The following is a 19,706-nucleotide window of genomic DNA, read 5'->3' as shown; positions in this document are numbered from 1 at the left end:
GAATGAAGAGAAACAAGGTATTTTTCTGTGGAGATAGCAATGAAGCGGTTCTTAAGAGTTATTGAATTGGTGATTATGGATTTAGGACTGTCTAGGAACATAACCAGGAGCAGGGCAAATGATGTAGACATAGCAAGCTTCCTGCTTGAGAACCTTATGCACCAGCTCACTTTGACAGTCCAGGTTTTCACTGTGCTCTCACACTTTTGTTGATTTAATCCTTTAGAATAACACCACTGATAATCAACAGTGTGTAAGAACCAAGCAATAAATGAGCATTATTCCAGGAAAGCTTAGTGGATGGATGGACTGATAAACATATGTATGACAGTCTGGTGGCTCATAGACTGTGTGAAAGGAGCACTTCCCCCGTCTGCTTTGCTTTAGAGTAATTCCAAATCTAGTAATGTGTCAAACTAAATTGTTATCACAATTGCAGTAATAGATGGGATAGGTTAGATTCCTGTTTGAATCTTGGACTGTTTGCTTTGTCAACGGTTACTCTTGGCAAGAGCTTTTAATTAGAAAATGCTGGTAACTTTTCCTTTTAACTGAATATATATATATGAAAGTGGAGCTTTTGTGAGGCAATTAACATTAACTAGACTCGGGCTACTTGCTTTATTAACTCTGAGCACTGGTGTGCGCGGCGTCTCTCTGTGTTTTCCCGGTCCCCGGGCATCTCTGGCACCTAGAGCGGTACCGCCTCTCTCCGGGACCTGGGATCACCGCGTGTTTCTGGACTCGGCTCTGTGCCGATGTCCGGGCGGGGGTGCCAGCGGATTCTCACCACTACGAGCGAGAGACACCAGTAAAGAGTGAAGGAACATCCGGATTCCCCACGCGTGGAAGGCTGAAGGTCCTTTATTGTCGTGGGGAGTTGCGCTGAGGCGCCGCGACCAGCTCCCAACTTGCACGTGAAGAAAAAAGGCGTCAGGCACTCCGAGGCGTGGGATTATATTGGGGAGAAAGCAAGGAGAGCAGGGCCCCTCCCGCCCAATGGGGGCAGGTGCTGTAGCGATGATGTGGACCATGGCACCCAATGGGGCTACGGCCGGGGCGGACCCCAGTCTCTGGGGCGGACGGGGGGGTGGGAATTGGAGTGAGGGGCACTGAACCCTCCGGGCAGTGGCAGCGACAGCTCTAGCAGCCAGGGACCCGGAGTGAACAGCTGCGGGGTGGGGGGGAAAGGGGAACAGACACAGGGGCTGCACGGGGGTACACAGAGCACGGCTGGCTAACAGATCAGAACCCCTAACCTAAACCCCAAACCATGATGCAACAGGTGTGTTCAAAGCATGTGACCCCAATTCATCAAAAATGTCTTCAGCTGTGGTGTCTGTAGGAAATGTTTGAAATTTTTTTCTGGCTATTGTGTCCATACCAACTGAATCCCTGTGTAGGAATTTGTTTAACTTTCATAAACTTTCATGTTTATACATCAGGGATAGCTTAGTTTTACCTCTTGAAGCAATTTGTCTTCTTTATTAATCAGCAATGAGTCTTTTCAAAACCTTCCACAAAGAAAGAATTGTATCCATATCCAGGTCACCTTCTTAGCTTGTTAGCAAAGGCATAACTTTGCCCGTACTTGAGGTATAATTCCTATTTCTGTTCAGTAAGGCCAAGGGTTACTTTGCCTTTGTCTGAAAGAAAGACCACTGCTTGCTGATGTTTATACGCAGTGGACCTTTAAGACTTGATTGACCCAGACAGGAATTAAAAAGCCAGTATGTGCCAAAAGCAACATGGATACCTTTCCCTGATTGGGGACCAGAACAGCAGTGATCACTTTGTTTCTTCAGTCATCCCATAGATAATTTGGAGGAGTGGAGCTAAATTGCAGGATCCAGAGTGTCTCCATTGTCAGCAGTAGGAATCCAGAAGTATCATCCCTTGGATGGCTAAGTGTGGAAACAGATCTTTTCAAGTTCTTGATCCTTAACATAAGCAGAAACTAATCATGTCAGTGTAACAGGCTGTATCCTAACCCTTTATGTAATAGCTTGCTATTTTCTGAAGTGTCCAAAATGTGTCAGCTCTGGAAGCACACATACTGAGTTACTGTCCATAGTTTTGTCATGCTTGGCCTTGATGCATCCTACTTTCAGCTTTGGAGTAGGTGGGATAACAGAACACTAAAGGTTTACTCTGGTAATACTTGTACTAAAAATGTCTGAAATTATAGGAATGTTCATGGAGAACAGTGATACAAGACCTGGAAAAAAGTATAGATGATGTCAAAGAAAGCCCATAGGTCTAGCTATTGTTGTATTTAAAATTCTGTTACTGTAGTAAAGTGAATGAAGATAAGGAAGACAAAACGTTGAAATGGCTATGTTGTGATTGTTTTGTGCTTTTGGTGTGCCCCATAGAATTTTGCAAGGTATGATAATGTTGTTTTGAAAGAAATGCTTGCTGTGACTGAGCAGTGTAAGCTGGAATAGTGACAGCCAGCTGGAATACATTCTGGAGATGGGAAACTGCTAAATGTACACTAAATGATTGAAATTTCATGTGTTCTGTTCTTACCCTGTTGTTTGTCTACACATTCTATTTTGTTTGTGATCCCTGTGACTAAGTCATATTCATTTTAGATCTATTTTTGAGGCAGTCACCCCACTTTCATGGCCTTGCATGAAACAAAAATTACTGCATGTACAAATTGCTACTTTTTTGGATAGACACTGAATTGTTTCTCTTGACTGTTCAAAGTGAAAGCTGAATTTGCTCAATATTGATAAACTTCCTCAGAGAAGTTACAGCTTAGTTTTATGTGCCAGCTTGTACTGATTGCTGGTATGTTTTAAGGAACTTCTTTTAGTCTTAAAAAAAGACTCTTGACTCTTACTGATTTCTTTAGAAGGTTTTCTGTTTAGGAAATCATGAGGGTGCAAGTAAGTACAAGTAGGTACTTGTAGGTACCTTTAAAGTGAATCAGGGTATAAAAAAATCACTTGTAGTGCAAAGGACTTATATTGGACTCTGCTAAAATTATTCACTGATTGTTCAAGAATGTGGAACACAGAGTTCATGTTCCCTGAAAGGGTCAGTTTTCCAAAGATTTGGGACATTTAAGCTGGTACATTTGGGTTTTCAAGTGTTCACTTAAGCATAATTTTTTTTCTTCCACTCTGGCAGTCCAAGTACCTTGCATGCTACCATCTGGCTTTTAGACCGGAAGTTAACTGTATTCATTATCATTATCAATTCTACCACTTCTGTGGTGTCTTCATCACCAAAGTTGATTTTTAAATTAATTTTATGCACTGTTAAGAGGTTTCATTCCAGAGCTCAAGTATATTTTTCACAAGTCTTCAAAAAGGACACAAGCTATTAATTGTTTTGTTAATGAAATCATACTTAGAAATGTTCTTGTTTTACTGCTCACAGCTTACTGTGCTTATGCTGTTCAAAAATAATACTTTTGAATACCCTAAGAGATTTCAGGTTTTTTTTAAATTAATTCACTGGAAAATATATTTGATTTCTGCATGATCATTGTCTATGGAAGACCACTTCTGGTAGACTAATGTACTTATTTTCTGTATTTATAATGCAGAGTAATAAGACAGTTGATGGCCAGCCAAGGAATGTGACACTTGTGTCTAAAGACTGTGATGCAGATGCACCTGAAGGTAAGATAAATCTGTCTCTTGTATTTCCAATGCAATAGGTGCATGCTCAGCTGTAAGCAGCTTAATCTCTGTCTTCATGGCTTTCATTTACCTAAAATTAAGCTTTGATGTATAGTTAAGTTAAAGCTTACTTTATTCATTTGAAATAATGACTATTTTTAGTAGAAACCATGGGTAACAAAGCATTCCACTTAACTTTAAAATCTCACATTTGCTTTAATGTGTATGGAGAAGATCTTAAAAATAAACCCCAGCTGGTGATTAGCTTAGCATTGAAAGTACACTTCACTCTGTTTATCATACAGACATGCAGGCAAGTATTCTATTTGGTCAAGGTACTCAGGAAAACAAAGGCCTGAGCTTCACAGTGGAAACTTACAGATAAGAGAATTACATAATTTTCAATGAGATGTAAATGTGGGCTCTTCCATGAGCAAGAATACGAGTAGAACTAGAACTAGAAATTTTAGACTATTTTTCTCTAATTCTCTTAGAGTTGTGCTGGAAATTATAGGAAATGATACATTTTTATTACTAAATGCCCCCTTTTTGACTGTTATTTGGGCAGAAGATGTATTATGGTTATTCTGGAGTTAAGTAGTGACTAGCAAGCAGATAGATAATGCTGGAATGTTCCTTGAATATGCAGGCCTTAGTGTTGATTTTTTTCTTTTTGAGAGAGAGGCTAGTAACATTTTATTTAGTGCTTATTCCTCTATGAAACTTGAGTAAGGCTGTGAAAGACTTTTAGCCTGGTTTCATTAAAAAACCAAGCTAATTGAAATCATGCTGGTTTTATTTTTTGCAGTCTTCGTTTACACGTCCTTTCCCTCTGCATATATATAGTTTTTTCACAGTTTGAATTGCAGAAGCCATTGCAATACTGCTTGTACTCTTTAAGGTCACAATCATATTAATTGCTAACACTGGTCTCAGCATAAGATTTATAGCCTTCAGAATGGTCCGGATATTTTTGAACCCAAGCCTTCAATTGTTCTTCCTCTGGCCAACTTTCAGTTCCTCTGTATGAACAGCAGTTGTATTGTGTGTGCATTTCTATCCTTATGAAAATACTTTACAGTGTTAAGTTAATTCATAGAAAAGATAAACAGTTGTCCTATGTTCTCCTTTTATTATCAGTATTCTGTAACACCTGATTTTTTGACTGCTTCTTGAAGTTCTCAATAGCCACTCAGCTTTTCTCTACTTTTGTTCTTGGAAAATATTAAACTTAATTTATTTTTGTATTAGTAGAGGTAACTGGACCATTAGTTCTTTGTTCCTAGTCTGTCAAGGCAGGTCTCTTCTGCAAGGCAGTTCCCTTGTGTTTATGCTTATCTTCAAATTTAGTATATGTGTTAGTCTTGTTCCTGGTGGTTCATAGCATTTCCCAAGGGTGATTTCCCCCCCCCCCCCACCCCGTTTTCTCCCATATTTCAAATCATTAATCCATTTTTTGATGGTTGTTTTTAGACTTAATGCAGCTTAAAGTATTTAGATATTTTTGGCAAATATAATTGTTCAATTAATGTTTAAACTGTTTTTGTGATTAAAAATAGAAACTGTGGCAAAATTTAGAAGAGCAAATGTGTTGCCTATGAAAATGAGATCACTTTTGTCCAAATTGTACAGATCTTTGTTTATTGTAAGCAGTTTCTTGACTTGGCCAGTATCTGCTGAAAGCAGAATATACTCACTGGCATTGATAAGCTGGTTAGTTTGACCTTTGTGAGAGAAATTAAAATAGTCTGATTTCCTCAGATTTTGCTTAATAATAGAAACTGGGATTGGATTTAAATAAACTTCCTCAATTCCACCCATACTTGAATTTTTTTGAATACTTTTACTACTTTACATGATCTTCTTTATTAGTTTACTTTGATCAATGGAAACAATATGCTGATGCTTAAAACTAGTCTTCTGATGTACTGAACACAAGTTGGTCTGTGTAAAAGATGGCTGTGGTTTGTCATCATCATCATGTTGTTGCAGTGGCTATCTCTGAGTCATGGTCTCCTTTCTTAATAGAAAAGAGGTGGAGAAGTAGTTGATATGCTGTCCTGTGCTGAGCTAGTATAAGTAGAAGATGGATGGCTATTTCTTAAATGTGAATATCAATGTGATCAAAAGGCTTAAGTGGAGTTGTGTTAACAGTAGATAATACATTCAGGCCATTCATGTGTTTTTATAACTGAAAGAAAAGTTTATTTTGTAGCAATCAACTTTTAAAAAAAGTTGCATCAGTGAAAACACTTCAATGATTGTTTAATCCAGTCAGTTTTAGAAACTGGAGATGTAATCCTTACCTTCGAATACCTGCAGTTTTTAATAGCTGGTAACAAAACTAATGAAAAGTAGATGTTACTCTTCTCTGTGATCAGACAGAGCATCTTGACAAGTCAGATTTATTTCAAAGGTAGGAACTAAACTTCTAAATACAATTTCTCGTGTTTTTAAGGATATTAGACATGGGCAAAAAGAGATGCAAATAACTTTAAGATGAAGAAGCGTTGGTCAAGTATTTGCAGTTTGAATTGCCTTCTTTGGTACTAGGGTTTTGTGTAAACCAGTGAACTGTAACTAAATGCAAACATTGACTTGTCTCAATTAATTTTGTTCCACTTAAACTGATTTCATTCTAACAGGTGTTTTTCCTTAGACATAAAACAAGTAATGACCTTTTAATGGCTGTGCTGATAGATAAGTTTATAGCAATCTGCTGTTTTATTGAGTGCTCAGATGTTGGAGATACGATCTCTACTTACTCTTACTAAGTAAATTATTTTTTTCTTTCTGAGATGGTAGAAGAGACCTGATCAGGCTGTAACAGCTAACACTTCAGGTTGTATTGGGCAGAGTTTCCTGTAGACTTGTTTCAAACTAATGTTGTTTGGTCCAAAGGACAATTTCACAGAATTCACAGAATGTCTGGGTTGGAAGAGACCTTCAAGATCATTGAGTCCAACCCATGCCCTAGCACCTCAACTAGATCATGGCATTGAGTGCCATATCCAGTCTTTTTTTAAACACATCCAGGGACAGTGATTCCACCACTTCCCCAGGCAGTCCATTTCAGTACTTTATCACCCTTTCTGTAAAAAACTTTTTCCTAATATCCAACCTATATTTCCCTTGACGCAGCTTGAGACTGTGTCCTCTTGTTCTGTCAGTTGCTGCCTGGTGAAAGAGGTCAACCCCCACCTGACTACAACCACCCTTAAGGGAGTTGTAGAGAGTGGTAAGATCACCTTTGAGTCTCCTTTTCTCCAGGCTAAACAACCCCAGCTCCCTCAGTCGTTCCTCATAGCGCTTGTGTTCCAAGCCCTTCACCAGCCTCGTTGCCCTCCTCTGAACGTGCTCAAGCACCTCAACGTCCTTCTTAAACTGAGGGCTTAGAACTGGACACCGTACTCAAGGTGCGGCCTTACCAGCTCAGAGTACAGCGGAAGAATGACCTCCCTGTTCCTCCTGGCCACACTATTCTTGATACAGGCCAGGATGCCATTGGCCTTCTTGGCCACCAAGGCACACTGCTGGCTCATATTCAGCCGACTATCTACCAGTACCCCCAGGTCCCTTTCCGCCTGGGCACTGTCCAGCCACACCGTCCACAGCCTATAACGTTGCAGGGGATTATTGTGGCCAAAATGCAGTACCCGGCACTTGGACTTATTAAACATCATCCTATTGGACTCTGCCCATCCATCCAACCGATCCAGGTCTCTCTGCAGAGCCCTTCTTCCTTCCAGTAAATCGACACAAGCTCCCAGCTTAGTGTCATCTGCAAATTTAGTAATGAAAGACTCAATTCCCTCATCCATGTCATCAATAAAAATATTGAACAGAATTGGTCCCAGCACAGACCCCTGAGGGACACCACTGGTGACTGGCCACCAGCTGGATGCAGCACCGCTCACCACCACTCTCTGGGCCCGGCCATCCAGCCAGTTCCTAACCCAGCAGAGAGTGCTCCTGTCCAAGCCACGGGCTGCTAGCTTTTCCAGGAGTATGCTGTGGGAGACAGTGTCAAAGGCCTTGCTGAAGTCCAAATAGACAACATCCACAGCCCTTCCTGCATCCACCAGGCGGGTGACCTGGTCATAAAAGGAGATCAGGTGTGTCAAACACGACCTACCCCTCCTAAACCCATGCTGGCTGGGTCTGATACCGTGGCCATCCTGTAAATTCTGTGTGATGACACTCAGTACAAGCTGTTCCATTACCTTACCAGGTACTTGAGGTCAGGCTAACTGGCCTGTAGTTACCAGGGTCCTCCTTCCTACCCTTTTTGTAAATGGGCGTCACATTGGCCAGCTTCCAGTCACCTGGAACCTCACCAGTGAGCCAGGACTGTTGGTAAATGATGGAGAGTGGCTTCACAAGCTCATCTGCCAGCTCCCTCATCACCCTGGGGTGGATCTCATCTGGTCCCATAGATTCATGAATATCCAAGCATCCCAGCAAATCTCTGACTGCCTGCTCCTGGATAACAGGGGGACCATTCCGTTTGCTGACGCTATTAACCAACCCAAGAGGACAGTTGTCCTGAGGACAGGCCATTTTTCCGCTAAAGACTGAGGCAAAGAAGGCATTAAGTACTTCTGCCTTCTCCTTATCTGCAGATACTGAGTTCCCTCCCTCATCCAATAAAGAACAAAGGTTGGTCTTACCCTTCCTTTTACCATTTATATATTTGTAAAAACATTTTTTATTATCCTTTATGGAAACCGCCATCTTAAATTCAAGCTGAGCTTTAGCCTCCCTAATTATTCTCCTACATGCTCTAGCAGCCCTCTTAAATACTTCCTGAGAAACCTGACCGTCCTTCCAGAGATGATACATCCTTTTTTTATTCCTAAGTTCCTCCAATACCTCCTTGCCCATCCAGGCTGGACATTTACCTCGTCGACTCATCTTTTGGCACACAGGAATAGTCTGTTCCTGTGTCCTCAAGATCTCTGTTTTGAAGTATGCCCACCCTTCCTGAGCTCCCTTGTTTTTAAGGGCTGCTTCCCATGGGACTCTCTGAATAAGTCTCCTAAACAGGCCAAAGTCTGCCCTCCGGAAGTCCAATGCAAGAGTCTTATTAATGCTCCTGCTGATATCACCAATTATTGAGAACTCTATTATTTCATGATCACTCTGCCCCAGGCGGCCTCCAACCACCACATCTCCACCAGCCCTTCTCTATTAGCAAACAATTTCACTTCCTGGAGAAACACAAGACAGTTAAAATGCAATCTTGCAGAAAACACATTATTGCGTATTTATACTTATATATATGTTGTAGCATTGTTACCTGCTTTCATTCAGCAAAGCTTGTCTCTGTTTACTCCTGATATGCAGGAGGTAAATCTGTTTTCTACTCAGATAAGGGCCATAATGGTGTAACTACATGAAACATGAAGACAAAAAATAATAGAGCAGGGTACATCTTTTAAGTCAAAGTACCTTTTCTAGTTAAACATCTTGCACAAAAGGTTTGTGTTCTGGTTAACTTAAAAGGCTTTTTAAGTAGTCTTTTGGGGGTAGCAAGTTATTTTTGTTATATTTGTCATAGGCAAAACAAGTTTTAGTTTTCAGTTTTCAATACAGTTGGGCAAAAATATAATTTGATGACTGTTTTCAAGGCTAATGACAGCTGAAATGTTGGGTCCACAATTCAGTTGAGTATAAGGTAAAGCAAAGAAGTTCAATTGTTTGTTTAAGACTCTTGCAGCAGGACTAATGTGTTGAAAGCTTGGTATAGGTTTATCTTAATAGGTTAATGGGATTTAATGTAAATGAGCAATGACTCAGCTGCAAGCCCGAACTATGAGATCTGATAAACACTATCTGCCTCTTTCTCGATTAAAAGATCTAGTTTTTAAGCATCACTCACTTTAAATGCATAACTTGCTCTGAATCCCTCTTGGATTCTATTCCTTCATTGAGGAAATGAGCCTTGCCCAAGGCCTGTTACATGCTGGGTAAAGTCTACCTGCTAGGCCTTTTTCATAGACCTGTGCTGACTTGGAACTACATGTGAAGTGAGAAAGAAAGAAAATAATCTCATTTCTAAGGCTTTGAAATTACTTCATCTGTGCCACCTTTTAAGACACACTTATTAGCTAGAAGTCAAAATGTTCAGGACCTCAGGCTTTATTTTTGTCTGAATAAAGACTAGATATAGACATTACTCAAGCTGTAAAGGAGGCCCAAGTACAAATGCCAAAACAGGAGCATATTCTGTTTCACTTCTAGAGAAATGCAGGAGACATGCAAGGGGAAACCACAAGCAAGTTGCTCAGAACCCTCAGTATTAGTAATTTTGTATGGAGAGTTGTATGACTGTAGGTTATAATTTCCAAACTATTGTTCTAAATTAATTAATTTGAAAAGTACAAAATGCTTAACATAAAAATAAGGATTTTAGTGGGTACTTTCCATTTTCCTGTTGCTTTGTGAATGACCTCACTAGTACTTTACCCTGAATCTATACTTACACCTAACACTTTTGAAGTCCTCTATAACTGTAAGAACTCCATATAGATAAGCACAGTGGTGCATGTCTGGGCACTGAAAGCCCTGTTTGGCACCTGTAAACAATATGAACAGCTAAGACTGCTGTAAATATCTTTTTGCAGTACATTGTTCACTGACATGCAGGTCTAGATATGTCAATTCCCACAATTATTTTTCCTACAGGGAGAGGTTTTGATAAGAATGAAAATAGTAGGTTATGCTGTCTGCTGCTTCCTGTATAGAGTTTTACATCTGTATTCATCCCTAGAGTTTTGCCTTTGATGTTTATCACTGGCTATATCTTTAAAGTAATTGTGTGCCTCTAGTTACTTTAAAATAAGGTTTTCAAGGGTGACTCAGAAAATGCCTCTTGAAGAACTTCAAGTTTAAGGTGGCAGTTCAAGGGCATGAAGTACCAATCACGGTTTGTCCTTAAACCCATGTGGCCAGTCCTTTTAATTAAACTGAATTGTACACAATGTTTCAAAGTATCTCTACTTTCAACAAAAGCACTGACAATACCTTTTCCATCAGCAGGCTGATCCAATGGTTTATTGCTTCCCTGTAGAAACTGGGCATTATCTCTTTGGAATTGAAGTGGCTTCAGATTTAGCTTTTGGCTAATGCTGTACCTTTTCACTTTATACATGGACTTGTAGCATTAGTATTTTCCTCACTTGAGGGTACTTAATAAACATTAAAATCAAGTCATCCTTTAAACTTACAAAAAATGAGATTAACAGGTTTAGCTCTTCAAATCTCCTTAAATGTTTTTCACCTAGTCTGTTAATACATGCAAATCTTGGCACCCTCACAGATTCTCTGCAACCAAAGTGAAATAGAAACCTTAGAGCTGGGTGAAATTTTGCATTATAATGCCATAACTGTGCTAGGATGAACTCCAAATCAAATGAAGGCCGAAAAAGGATTGACAGGCTCTCTGAATGTATAGAGGGAAGTAGCGAAAACATCTGCTATGTTTAGCTCAAGTTTGTTTGTTCTTAGTTGTAAGATCCAGAACCTTCTTTCTACAACTAAATCCTTCATTCATACATAAATGCAAATCCTGTTCCTACATGTCACTTCATTTAAATTTAACTGTTGGGGGGAAAATGTAACACCTAGATCACTCAACAGGACATTGTTTTTATTATTTAGCATTAAGAAACTTTGATTAGTGACTTTTTTCTTCTTTGAGCACAGAATCTTGGAAGATGTTACTGGAAGCCTCCCTATGCTATAAAGCCCTGCTAGCACTGATGGGACTTGAAAATTCTCAAGCCATTTAATATAAACTTTCATAAAGTGTAATTATCATCAAGAAATTTTGTGACTGCTGCAGTTGTTCATGTACTGTAAAATAACTGGAAATAGCTATTGGTTATCCAGACTTGTAATTTTTGTTACAAAATCAGATCTATTTGTTATAAAACAGACTGATTTACATTGATTACATAATTTTTGTCTGTCTAGTTTTATATGAAGTTGTGTTTGATTTGAAGATAGACCCTGAGAAGTATCATACACAATGTACCTATAGCTTGAAGTGCTGAAAAAACACAGAGTTTGCTTTCTAAATAATTTGTCCCAAATAGCTTTTCCAGGCTCCTCATTAGTTCCTGGTTTCCAGATTTCTGGCTCCACTTTAGGCTGCTAAATATTTTCGTTTGCTAGGATTTGATTCCAAACCTACTGAGCAGCTTCTGTTGAATAAGGTAGCTTTTTGGACTAGACTTTCTGGCTAGACTTTTGGTGTCTACAGGTCTAATTTAGGTGCCATCTCATTACCACTTCCAGCTAAAGCAAAAAAAACCTGCACCAAAGCCAGACAACTGTGATGAAACAGCAGGCAGCTTTTTTTTTTCTTGTATGTTAGACCTAGATTTTAGAAGATTTTAGATAGCTGCAAACTGTTGTTTAACATCTGAGTAATTTGATACTCATGCTTCTGTTGTGCTCTGTAGTACTTCATAGTGCTGTTAGCTTGAAGTGTTGGAAGCTTAGTGATTCACATCTCTAAGTGGGGAGTTAATGTAGCTACATACAACCAGTTGGGAAATATGTTCAGATCTCTGCTCTATGTGAGTAGTATGTGTTCCAATATGCTCTTCAGTCTGATAAGGGATCAAAGGTGTAATTTTATTGCAAAGTTAGCCTTGAAGCAAGTGGTGCTGAAGCTGTTCAATGCTTGCATTATTGTGAAAGCTGAATGAGTGATGAATTGAAATTTAAGCAGTTTCTGGGAGAAGTTAGGTGAGAGAAAGATAACTGGTATGAAATGCCACAACCCAAAAGTTGTAAAAGCTTTGTTTAAGTGATTAATTTTAGCTTGTGAAATCAGAAGCAATGGAGGGGCTGGATTGTCAAGTGCAAAGACAGACTCAACAGCTGAATGAGGCTACTGTTAATTCTGTGTGTATATGTGTGTATATATATATCACAGCAGAGAAGAATATGGAGTAAGTGGGGATATGTTCAAATAGTATATTAAAAAAACACTTGTAGAAACTAATGACTAAGGGGCAGTTAAGAACGTAGTCACTTTTTGCTGTAAACAGCAAAAAGAAAAAGAAAAAAAAATCCTGTATTTGTGGCTGGGACAGCTGTTGCTGCTATTCCACAAATCTGTTTCCAGAGAAATGTGGAAGTGATATGTGAAATACAATCTTTAATATAAACTTCTGTGGACTTTGGAAGCACTGGAGTGACCTGAACACTATGAAATATTGATCAAGATGTTCGGTTGTGAAATGATAGGTACAGAATGGGGAAATTATTAATATACTTGTTAATATCCTCCTGTAGAAACTCCTGAAGCTTGCTTTGTCTCAACAATTTGATCTGTGACCAAAGCCATACCTAGAACCTTCAAACAGCAGCTACTTTTTGCCATGCAGGTTTTGATGCATTGGCAGCAAGGCTATATGAAATAAGTATTCTTGGATACCTGAAGCTATGCCTTCAATACTTCTAGGGACTGAAATTTTGCAGTGCTTAGGTGTTCAAGCACAGTAAGGATGCAGCTTTTCCTTTAGAAGTACTTTTGAGTGTATCTGAAGTAAAACTTAGTTTCTGCTTGAAACTGGGGACATTGTCTTCATCTGTCTTTGGAGAACATGCTCACTTTGGGGTTTTCCATCCAAAAATATAATTGTTATTTAATTTGTGTGGTCTCAGTATCTACCTTCATGTAATGATTTTGAGCACACACAGAACCTAAGAGGTAGTCTGGTCCAGCCCCCCAGCAAGGGGCAAGTAGAGCAGGTTGCTCACATCCATCCAGCTTTGAATTTCTGAGGGACAGCGTGCTTCAATGTTTACCTATGCTTAATGCCTCTCCTACTATTTAATAGGTGTATTTCATGCTACAGCTCTGTCATCTGTTGTCCTGTTGTTATGCAGGTCTAGGAGGAATCTCAATACTTTGTAAGCCTTCACTAGATAGCTGAGGCAGCAGTAAGACACACCTGCTAACATCTTTACTTCAAGCTGAAAGAACACATCTTAATTTTCTGTTGTGTGCTCTAAGCTGTTGTAGTGGTCCTCCAATAGATTTGCTTCAATAAGTCGGTGCTGCTTTTGTACTGGGCAGCCCAAAATGGCACCATTGCTGATGCAGTTTGTCGCAGTGGAAGAACTGATCAGTTTCGTGCACTTTCGCTGCATTCCAGGTAGTGAAGCCCAATAATCAGTTACATTTCTGAGTTATAGGTGAACACTGGTAGATACATGTTCTGTTTGTCTACTGGGAGATGAGGTCACTTTCTGCACAGTTGCATTTTATCTGGCCAGCCCTGAACCTGCACTATTGCATGGTGTCACTTCGTTCCATATGCAGGGCTTCTGTCTCTGTTCAACTTTGAGGACTGTTTCAAGGGGCTTGAAAACAACCCTTTCCTAAATCTGACCATCTAGTGTGTTGGATCTCTGCTCTTTATTTCTCCCCAGTTTGATCTATGGGTTTACAGAGGGTATAATATGTTTCATTGTCTAGTTGATTAATGAAGAGGTAAAACAAGTGTACAGTATTGACTTTCAAATAATGCCAATGCTTATAAATTACGTTGTTCACAACAATTTGTAAATGTTCCCTAAGAAACTATTTCCTTCTATGTGCTTTTGTTAAAGCTTACTGTGTTTTTGCTGCATAAAAAACAATCTTCATCAGTAAGTTCTCATAATTTGAGTTTTCAGTGCATGAAATCGTATTTTAGGCTTTAATATTTGGCTTTGAACAGAATTATCATTGTAATTCATCATAAACTAGCCAGTTCACTTCCTGGAAAAAGCCTTAATTTGAAAATAGTATTAAGTGTAACTATTTCTTACCATAATGAAAAACTTCATCATTGGACTCAAAGCAAAAAATAGTTGACTCTTCTGGTAGTAATGACTATTAGTACTTGTCATTCTTTATTTTAAAAATTGTTTTGTCTTGAATCCTCACAGTTTAGCTTTGTTCCTTGGTACATAGAATACATTGTATTTTTTAAATGGTGGCAGGTATCTGTTGGAGGCTTGGTAGCTTTCCATGTGTACTTTTGTTCCACATGATCAAGATACATCTAATATTTGCATTCATCATTCTGGATAGCAAGTAGCTATCTTAATTCAGGCTATTCATTATAACTTACTCTAAATGAAGTCATATGGAAGAGTCAGTTGTTAAAAAATGTCATGTCAGCCTATTAACTAACATTTGTTCAGAAACAATAGCTGAAATTTAGTTATCTGCTCTTGTAACATTGCATAGAAATATTCTCACAAGGTCAAATTATTCCAAAATATTTATCATCATCTATTTAATCCAATTATTATAAAGTGCCATCGGAAAGTCTTTTAGTTGTTTTTTTAATTCAAGTAACCAGCTGGAGAGCTGCAGATGGTATTGGCAATATTATCTGATATATTATCTGCAGTTCTGAAGTATCTTCACCAGCATTTCTTACTTAGATGTCTGCTAAAAGTGAGCTATGTGACTATATAAGTAGTGTATCACTCACAGCTTTAAAAGGAAGGAAATCTTTATTTCAACTGCACCTGGGGAATATTTCCAAACCTGGGGTCCAAACTGAGGGACAAAGAGGCAGTTGCTAGATTGCTTACTTTCTCTGGTGTTCAACATGTTTGCACACCAGTTCCTGCTCTGAAATGGGCTTTAGGTGGGGTTTGTAGCATAGTATAAAAAAACAAAAAGGCCAACCAGGAAATTATATTTTACCTTAGCATGAACTCAGTGCATGTCCTTCCTTGCACTTGAGAGATTAATGATCTGGCTCGCATGTCCTGCTGGCCATCCTCTAGCATGACTCCTTGAATGCCATAGGTTAAGTGTCCTATCCAAGCCTTTATGCTCTCTATCTGCATGTTGAAAGTTCCTTGGAAATTTTATTCTTAATTTTAAAAACTACTAGTTAGAAATGAATAAAAAATACAGCCACATCAGAAAATCCTACTTCAATATTCTTGTTGTTAGAGGATTAAGGTTTAACCAGTACAGTCAGGTCATGTGTACAAATAAGGCTTCTGTTATCTGGGTTGCAGAAGGCCCAGTACACAGTTTTTTGTTGTCCTGAGATGTGTGTTTTAATCCAGAACCTGCTTTGTATGGCTGTGGTTTATATAAAATGGGAAGTGAGTTCCCTTTTGGACAGGTTCTAGTTAATAATTGACACATCTGCTTGAGAAATTGTTCCCAGTAGTAATACGGTTACCTATGTAAGTTGTAGCTTTGTGTTACCTGTCACAGTCACTCTCCCATAATAAGTGTCCCTTTTGTATACCTTCTTGGTAGTAAATACTTCTCCTTCTTGGTAGGAGAGTAAGCTAGATGTAATAGAGCGTAATTGTTCTGCAGAGTTAAATATTGCTAAATATTGCTAAATATTGCTAAATATTGCTAAAATATTATCCTACTATATGGTATTTAGCCAATTTATTTTTGTTCTGCATTAATCAGTACTATTTCCTTTCAATTTAGATCAGTGTATTGTCACTCGGACGTACCTCTTTCTTCATAAATTTTGGTTCTTCAGTGCAGCCTATTACTTTGGGAACTGGGCATTCATTGCAGTAAGTACTTGGATTTTGGAGACCTCTGAATCGAGTTGGGTCATTTACAGTAGTTGTCATCACGTCATTTGCATCACCACACTACAATTTGTTTTCCTTATATAACCCTTATATGCTCCTGAACTGAATAACAGTAACACTTTCTACTTTAAATTTGCAGGTCTTTTTAATTGGATTAATTGTTTCATGCTGCAAAGGCAAGAAATCAGTCATTGAAGGTGAAGTAGATGATGACGATTCAGATATGAGTGATGATGAACTGTCTGTTTATTACCATTGACAGCCTTTTGCCTTCAAGATGAAAAAATGTAAAATTATGTTGAGAGTCATGCCCACATGGAACTCGTATCCAGATGAGCATCTTTGCACCTGTAAAAATAAAATAAATGAGTGTACTCACTTAAAGGGATAAAAAACCTGAATATCACTTTGAGTATCACTGTTCAATGAGATCAAATGTTGAAGCTGACTTTAATATATAGAAGATATTGTTTTATGATAAAACATATGTGTAACCTTCTGATGTATAATTTGATGAACTGTTGTAACTATTTGATAATTCACAATGCTTTTCTGTTAACTTAGGTTTTCTTAAATACTTTCATGTTTAACTCGTAGGACTTTTTTATTCATAAATACAACTAAAATCCTGCAAAACAGTGCAAATATTGCAGGAGAGATTTGGATGAAGTTTACACTCTCAGAAGGACTTGACTTAACTTTTGCATTAGTTTTGCTGGGATTTCTGTATAAAACTAGAGCTAACAATAGAGTGTCCATTAAAGTATGCCAAAAATATTATTTAAATGGTGAGTTTCCAGTCTGTGAAAAATAAGTAATTTTCATACTGTGATCTCCACTAAGTTACCATGGAAATCCTCAGGTAACTGTGAGGTAGCCTTTGCTCTCTCAAAGGAAATCATAGTGTTAATTATAATATTCACTGCTGCAGTGTTTTAGTACAGTTCAGTTCTGAAACTTCCAGGTGCCTGATCTAGTCATAACCAATGGAATAATTAAGCTGTGGTTAATTTTTAACTTATTTTTCTCTTTAATTGTCTAGTTTGAAGTTCTTTCAATATTTAAAGTAAATATTGTCAATTTGTTTACAAACCAATATGTTTATATAAACACAGTTGAGAAATATTTTTGTCATTTGTGTTGTCTTTGTAAATTAATCCTATTTTAGCTATATAGTTACTGAGCTATATTTCTAAAGATTAAAAAAATCTTCATATATCCTTTGACAGACTCTGAAAGAGAAAATGTTTACAAGACAGGTTTTTAAGCTTCTAATGCTACCTGAGGGACATTATAGTCTATGCAAGCACATGGAAAGGTTATTATAGTCTTTTTTATAAGACTAATTATTAAATAGCTTTTAGAATGTAGGGTAGCTATTAATATTATATCTTGCTTTCATGTTTGCAAACACTAAAGTTATTTCAAGAAGAATCTGCCTATTTCTGCAGTATTTCAGAACAGCAGGCTCTCAGGAACTTCTGAATTCTAATCTAGTTTCAGTATTGGAGGAGGTCTTAGGTGAGTTGTTTAGTTTGTGCAGTAACACAGGGAACTGGTGTTTGGACTATAGGAACCAAAAAAACTGATGTCTTTTAACAAGCCTTCTGTGCCAACTGTTCCAGTAATATAAATGTTGATGTGGCAACGTGGAGGAATCACATACAGAATAAGCTGAGATGGAAGGGGGGATGCATATAGATCATCAAGTCTATCTCCTGGTGTTGTAGGTGGCTCATAAGCTGAAAATACACAGTCAGGTCTGCTCAACTGATATCAATCAATCTGTTTGCTACTAATGTGACATTTGAAAGGAGAGAAATGTGTTCAAACACTGAGAGTAGGTACTGAAATTTGCCTAGGCAGTCTGAGCTGTCTGACTAGAATTAGCTGAATATTATTTAAACATGACAACTGGGGAAACTTGGAAGGAATTAAGTTATAAGAAGTTCAAGTAATTCAAACAGAAGGTAGAATGTGATGTTGACTGTCTGGAAGCTGCATCCAGAACATAGCAAGAACTTGGAGTACACTTATTTGTAGATGCCCTGGTGGAAAACTTATATGAGCTAATTTAAATAAAGTTAACGGCTCAGATGTCATCATTTCTTTGTGGGTTTTATTCATTTGTCATCTTCAGTTTTAACCAAAAATTGTCACTTCCTTCTTACAAGTTTGTTTGTAACGCAGCTTTGCGAAGTTATATCCATTTTGTCCTAACATTGCCCTGGGGAGATCACTGCTCATCTGGGGAAGATTGTTGGGAAGGTGTTAGTTTTGTGCCATGCAGCTGCTTCATGCTATGTGCAGGCCTAGAGGATCACTAGCCAAGATGCCTGGCCAGTGCCTAGGTACATTTTGTTATAGGTCTCTCCTGTTTCTAGCATTTCCTTAATTTCCAGGAATTTCTCCCCAGTCCAGTTCTGTTTCCTGTCTAAATAATCTATATGCAGTAATACAACAATCTGCCTTTGAAATGGTGACTTTGTCTTTTTAATTGGAGAACTCACTAAGTGCCAGGTTTTTTTTAATCCAGGTATTAATCAGATTTATAAGCAGACCATTGTTAATTGCAACTATCAAGAAGCAGGTTTCTCTAGGAGAGTTCAAAAGTTACTTCAGACACTTGCTGTCACCCTCTCTCATAGAAGCAGTAAATAACTGCCAGCATTCATAATCAAAATTATTCATCACCTGCCACTTCCTCACTAAAATTTTTCAGGAGTTCAATGAACCATTTGACTGACAAGGTTTTAAAAGATTTTCCATGCACTAATGTAATTGTAGTGAATATGCACTCAAGAATTCATCTCTAAATATTTAATGTGATGGAAACTGGATGACTTTAGCTGTACTGTGCCTTTAAACTGAACTAGAGGTGTTAAACTAGAAGACGTTTACTGTGTGAACCCTGACTGGTTTTCCGCATCCATTATCACCAAGTCAAGAAACCTAGCAGTGAAGTTTAAGACAGGTGTGACTTAAAATACTTGGCTTTGATCAATACTTGCAGGAACTTCCAAGAACTTCCAGTATATTTTCGTCCTAGTTGTCTCTTGTGCAGTCTTAAATGCTTGCAGTTAGAACAATTAATTACTTTTCATCCACAAAGTTATAGTGCTGCTGTAGCAGCACATCTCACCTCATTTAGCTGTTAAATATGAAATGATAGTCCATTTTTCTGCAGTTTCAGGAGCAAATTTGAAATTTGCAGTCATGTTACAATAGTGTTCTACCTTGCAAGCAAACATTTAACATCTTCAACTGAGTCTTCAGAGATCTGTTTTCTGGACTAAAGTCACTAAAAGGCATCTGAATTTTTTCACAGCTTTCTTTAAATGAGTGATATTTCAAATCAATCTCTGAAGTGTGACCTTTCAAAACTTCTGTAGTGCTATTGTCAGACCTGCCTTTACGTTACCTTTGTTGTTGCACTTCTCCAGTTAGATTCTACCATGTTGGAGGCTCATG

At 38.2% G+C, this 19,706-nt stretch overlaps 1 protein-coding gene across 2 annotated transcripts in view; it reads left to right on the top strand.

Moving 5' to 3' along the window:
* LMBRD1 (LMBR1 domain containing 1) overlaps positions 1-17,360 on the top strand; it is a 68,251-nt gene extending 50,891 nt beyond the window's left edge. For both annotated transcript variants that reach the window (XM_068183753.1, XM_068183752.1), the window contains exons 14-16: positions 3,563-3,638; positions 16,123-16,214; positions 16,375-17,360. In XM_068183753.1, the coding sequence (XP_068039854.1) occupies positions 3,563-3,638; positions 16,123-16,214; positions 16,375-16,494 (288 nt within the window). In that variant the 3' untranslated portion in view covers positions 16,495-17,360. The remainder of the gene's footprint in view (positions 1-3,562; positions 3,639-16,122; positions 16,215-16,374) is intronic.
* The last annotated feature ends 2,346 nt before the right edge of the window (positions 17,361-19,706 follow it).

The sequence above is a fragment of the Anomalospiza imberbis genome, chromosome 3, assembly GCF_031753505.1.
Source record: "Anomalospiza imberbis isolate Cuckoo-Finch-1a 21T00152 chromosome 3, ASM3175350v1, whole genome shotgun sequence".
NCBI classification, from domain to species: domain Eukaryota; kingdom Metazoa; phylum Chordata; class Aves; order Passeriformes; family Viduidae; genus Anomalospiza; species Anomalospiza imberbis.
The sequence above is the reverse complement of the archived record's forward strand: the minus strand, read 5'-3'. Positions and strand labels throughout refer to the sequence as shown.